The sequence below is a fragment of the Onthophagus taurus genome, chromosome 7 (assembly GCF_036711975.1).
Source record: "Onthophagus taurus isolate NC chromosome 7, IU_Otau_3.0, whole genome shotgun sequence".
NCBI lineage: Eukaryota > Metazoa > Arthropoda > Insecta > Coleoptera > Scarabaeidae > Onthophagus > Onthophagus taurus.
The window spans coordinates 25959853-25965484 of NC_091972.1; the positions used below are offsets into that span (position 1 = coordinate 25959853).

Consider the following 5632-nt stretch of genomic DNA (forward strand, 5'->3'; position numbering starts at 1 on the left):
TCACTTTTGGTTCCGGTAATTCTGTTGACCATATATGTGATATTCAGGCGCCAAATGACATCTTGGAGCATGTTGGAGATAAAAAACAAAATGCGCCCAAAACGTGATATTATGACGTTATACGCCGTTCTGAGACATGTTTGAACTTTCTATCACTTTTGGTTCCGATGATTCTGTTGACCATATATGTGATATTCAGGGGCCAAATGACATATTGGCGCATGTTGGAGATAAAAAACAAAATGTTCCCAAAACGTGATATTATGACGTTATACGCCGTTCTGAAACATGTTTGAACTTTCTATCACTTTTGGTTCCGATGATTCTGTTGACCATATATGTGATATTCAGGTGCCAAATGTCATCTTGGAGCATGTTAGAGATAAAAAAACAAAATGTGCCCAAAACGTGATATTATGACGTTATACGCCGTTCTGAGCCATGTTTGAACTTTCTATCACTTTTGGTTCCGGTAGTAGTATAGATTCGCCGATTCAAGAACCTCCTCCTCGAACCTGCGTTCTAGGAGGAGGTTCTTGAATCGGCAAATTTTTTGGGGGTCAGAGGAGGTTCGATGAGGAGAGGAGGTTCTTGAATCGGAGATTCTTTTGAGGGTCGGAGGAGATTCGATGAAGAGAGGAGGAGGTCAATTAACTTGAGAAGGTCATGTTATTTTGACGAAATTATTAAAAATTTATCTTTATTAAAAATGTATCTTTATTAAAAATGTATCTTTATTAAAAATGTATCTTTATTTAGGTTATGTTATTAAAAATTTATCTTTATATGTAACCTGTTTACCTAGATGAAAACAATTACTATGTTTATCCTTCGACGCTTCTCAATGAACTGGTAATGTTTTCGATATATCTCTTAACTTATTGTACACAAAGGTATACGGTTTTGGGACATGTAGGTATACAAATAAGTGAGTCATGATCTACCTGCGGGATATTTTTTAAAATTTATTGTGTAAAGGTATACGGAGCTTTAAAATATGCGAGGAGGTTCTTGAATCGGCAAATTTTTTGGGGGGATACGTTCGAGGAGGAGGTCAATTAACTTAATACTAGTAAGTGAGTCATGATCTACCTGCGAGATATTTTTTAATTTATTATGCAGAGGTATACGGAGTTATAAATATACATGTATACAAACGCACTCGATGCATCCTCCTCCTCCCCAATAAGTTTCAGGAGCGGTGAGGGTTTATAAACGCCTGCGAAATGTGGTATTGACGTAGTTCTTTCATAACAAGTAGAAGTGTACAACATTAAATTGTAAAATGGTCGTGTGTGAGGATTGTGGAAAAAGTTTTACTCGAGTTGACAATTTAAAAAGACATCAACGATTATCTTGTATTGGCAAGAGAATCAAGCTTGACGCACCGCAAATTCCAAAAGCAGTAAAATGTGAGGCTTGCGATGATTATGTAAATAGACAATGTTACTCTGCACATTTACGAAGCAACGCACACAAGCGTAACGCTTTTGTTATAATCGATGACGGAGTGGAGAGAATAGCTGGAGCATTCGGTGACAAAATTGTCAGTTATCGAATAAGTGAAGAAGGTTTTTTTGTGGATTTGGATGAATTTTCTCATAGAATTCGAGAAAAAATACTAAATCTAATACAAAGCGCAATCGATATTCACCGAAATGTAAAATTAAATATGGAATGTTTTGGTTTGTATTTTTTACAATCAAAGGAAGACTGTGAAATAAAATCATTTAATACGAAAAATAAGGTAGTATCATTAGCGTCGGATCTGTATAAAATATATAAGGAATTTATTGATGAAATTTCATCAAAAATGTCAGAATTCCAGGAACGAGATTCAGGTAAGCGTAATGTGACATAATATACCTATATATTAAAAAATAAATGTTTCAATATTTTATTTAGGATGGACTTTAATGCAAATTCTCTATATGGAGTTAAATTTAAACAAATATAATCCTATCAGAGCATCTAATTACATCGATCTACCATCGCAAATAAAAGCAAAGCGTGCTGTGATAAATATACAAAACGCGGATGATGCATGTTTTGCATGGGCTGTAACATCCGCACTACATGAACCGAACGGTTTACCACAGAGGACATCTTCGTATCCGAATTACCTAGACTGCGGCTTAGACTATTCAAATATTGTTTTTCCAGTTAAATTACGAGATATACCTGTATTTGAAAAGCAGAACAAACTATCTATTAATGTATATGGAATAAATGAGTATTTTAAAGACGGTGTTATGAATTATGACATAATTACAATGTATATATGTCGACAAAAAGAAGAAAGACATATAAATTTATTATTGGTTACAAATGATTCCGGGAATAGTCACTATTGTTGGATAAAAAATCTGTCTCGATTACTATCATCGCAAGCATCGCAGAATGGTCATGAAAAGTATATTTGCGACGGATGCTTGGTATTCTTTACGTCAGAAAATAAACTTATCCGTCATCAAAGTGACGATTGCAGCAAGGTAAGGGCAATTTTACCAACAACAAATTTGAAAATAAATAAATATGGAAATGAAGAAAAGGAAAATATACTACAGTTCGAAAATTTTGAACGACAATTAAAAATACCGTTCGTGGTGTATGCAGATTTTGAAGCATTACAGAAACCGATCACCGATGCGGAAGCAACAGAACTTAACGATGATAATTCATACTCCGTCAAATGTTTCAAACACGAACCTTATGCATTTGCATATTATATAAAATGTTCATATGACGAATCATTGTCGAAGTTTGAAATATATCGCGGATGTAATGCTGCTCAAATTTTCATGAGCAAGTTGGAACATGACGTTCTGAATATATACAAAAATTATTTAAGCCAACCAAAAGAAATGCTCCCATTACCACCTATTGATAGATTAATACATGAGATGCAGGATATCTGTCACATTTGTTCGCACAAAATAAAAGAAGGTAATAAAGTGTGCGATCATGATCACTTAACTGGGTTGTATAGAGGACCCGCACATGCTGTATGTAACATCAATTATCAATTACCAAAGTTCATACCGATATTCTTTCACAATCTTTCGAACTACGATTGTCATATGTTTGTGAAAGATATGGCATTAAAAGAAGAAGACGTGGACGTTATAGCACAGAATAAAGAAAAGTATATATCATTTTCGAAAAAAATTATCGTAGGAGAAAACATTGACAGCAAGGGAAAGCTAAGGCGGGTTCATATGAAATTGAGATTTGTGGATTCATTTAGGTTTATGGCTTTATCGCTAGAGAAGTTGGGTTCATTTTTGGAAGACAACCAATGCGTTCAAATCAGAAAATATTTTAGGAACGAAGAACAGTTTCGACTTATACGTCAGAAAGGAGTTTTTCCGTATTCCTTTGTGGATTCATTCGAAAAGCTGAATCTTACCGCTCTGCCAGATCGAAGTAGTTTTTACAATACTTTATGCGACGATAGTATAACCGAAGAAAATTATTGTCGTGCACAAACGGTGTGGAACTTATTTAACTGTCGCACTTTAGGCGAATATAGCGACATTTATTTAACGTCTGACGTTTTACTTTTGGCGGACGTATTTGAGAATTTCCGAACCATCTCGATGAAGTATTACTCTTTAGATCCATGTCATTACTTCACAGCGCCGGGCTTCGGTTGGGATGCATTATTACGAATGACAGGGGTAAAATTAGAATTATTAACGGACATAGACATGTTACACTTCTTTAAAAATGGTATTCGCGGTGGATTAAGTATGTGCACTAAACGCAGTGCGAAGGCTAACAATAAATTAATGATGGAATTTGATGAAACCAAAGACCCATCTTATATTTTGTATCTCGACGCTACGAATTTGTATGGACACGCAATGAGACGAAAATTACCGACGGGGGGATTTCGATGGCTATCAGATGAAGAGATTCAAAAGTTAGATATTTACAATACGGAAGACGATTCCGAAAAGGGTTACGTGTTCGAGGTAGATTTAGAGTATCCGGAAGCAATACATGATGAACACAACGATTTGCCATTTTGTCCAGAACGGATTGTACCCCCAGGTTCAAAAAATGCAAAGTTAATAGCAAATTTGGAAAATAAAACAAAATACATCATTCATTACGTGAATCTAAAGCAGTGTATCAAGTTCGGATTGAAACTAACGAAGATTTACAGAGTATTAGAATTTAAACAATCCAACTGGATGCGGAGCTACATCGATTTCAATTCCGATAAACGTGCGAAAGCTAAGAATGAATTTGAAAAAAATCATTACAAAGCAATGAATAACATCGTATACGGTAAGACAATGGAAAATGTGGAAAAGCGAGTGGATATAAGACTAGTTACCCACTGGGAATGTCGTCATAAGAAACCGGGCGTGGAAGCCCTAATAGCTAAACCAAATTTTAAATCTTCGAAAATATTTTGCGATAATTTGATAGCCGTTCAATTGAACGTCGCGGAAGTTCGTTATTGCAAACCGCTGTATGTGGGTTTCAGTATATTAGAGCTTTCGAAAACCGTAATGTACAGCTTCTTCTACGATTACTTAAAAGTTAAATATGGAAATAACATAACACTTTTATACACCGATACTGATTCCCTAATCCTAGAAATTACTACTCCCAATGTATATGAGGATATAAAAGAAAATATTGAATTTTTTGACACGTCCAATTATCCGTTAGAGAATATACACAATATACCTCGCGGTCGATCTGTGTTGGGAAGAATGAAAGATGAATATCCAAACAGGTGCATAACGTCATTTGTTGGAACAGGAGCTAAGGCGTACTGCATCACCTTGTTGAATGATAATGTAAAGAAGGCTAAAGGAGTAAAGAAATATGTTATAGATAAACATTTAAGCGTGACCGATTATAAACGTGTGGTTGAATGTGGCGGATCGGTTCATAAAAAAATGTACATTTTTAAGTCAGAATTTCATACTATGTATACCGAATTAAAGAATAAAATTGCTCTTTCATCGTGCGATGATAAACGATACATATTACCGAACGGATGTAATACTTTGGCGTGGGGTCATTGGTTGATAAAAAGATTGAATGCGAATAAATGAATTTAATTTAAAAAAAATTGTAAAGAATAATAATAATAATGTATTTGTAATGTTCGATTGTTAATAAAGTCTTGTAAACTTTTAAATAGGTCTTTATACGTTTTAAAGAACGTTAGTTTTTGAGATCCAAGAATTATGAGACGGACCTAATCCTAACCATTTCACAAACACTTGATTTCCTTTTCGCCGTAGCACTTTTTCCACCAAGTAGACGTCAGGATATTTAACTTTTTGTAATTCCTCTCGATAAAAACCACCCATAATTTTTTCATTGGATGCATCTTTGAGCAGATATGTTGTTGGGAAAGTATTACGAACAGAATGTATTGTAAACACTTCGTTAGACCAATTGGGAGTATAGTTTTTGGTGAAGGCGTGTCGATGCTTGCTCACTCTGACGTGATCACCGACATTAAATTTTTTGGTATAAGGATCGACAATTTTTATGTAATTATATACAGTTTTTAACAGTGTCGATGCGTTTCTGTTATTTACCTCGCTAGGTTTCATTCCTATCGTCCTGTGAACTTGGTTGTTATAATCCAGAATTAATT

At 34.8% G+C, this 5632-nt stretch overlaps 1 protein-coding gene across 1 annotated transcript; it reads left to right on the forward strand.

Annotated features, from left to right (window-relative positions):
* The first annotated feature begins 1285 nt into the window (after positions 1 to 1285).
* LOC139430449 (uncharacterized) lies at positions 1286 to 5078 on the forward strand. The gene is made up of 2 exons (XM_071197491.1): positions 1286 to 1841; positions 1906 to 5078. Exons 1-2 carry the CDS (start codon positions 1286 to 1288, stop codon positions 5076 to 5078), a joined length of 3729 nt encoding a protein of 1242 aa, XP_071053592.1.
* The last annotated feature ends 554 nt before the right edge of the window (positions 5079 to 5632 follow it).

Coding starts and splice junctions, on each gene's coding strand:
- LOC139430449 (XM_071197491.1), top strand. CDS start 1,286: ATGGTCGTGTGTGAGGATTGTGGAAAAAGTTTTACTCGAGTTGACAAT. Junction 1,842..1,905: donor ATTCCAGGAACGAGATTCAG/GTAAGCGTAATG, acceptor TATTTTATTTAG/GATGGACTTTAATGCAAATT.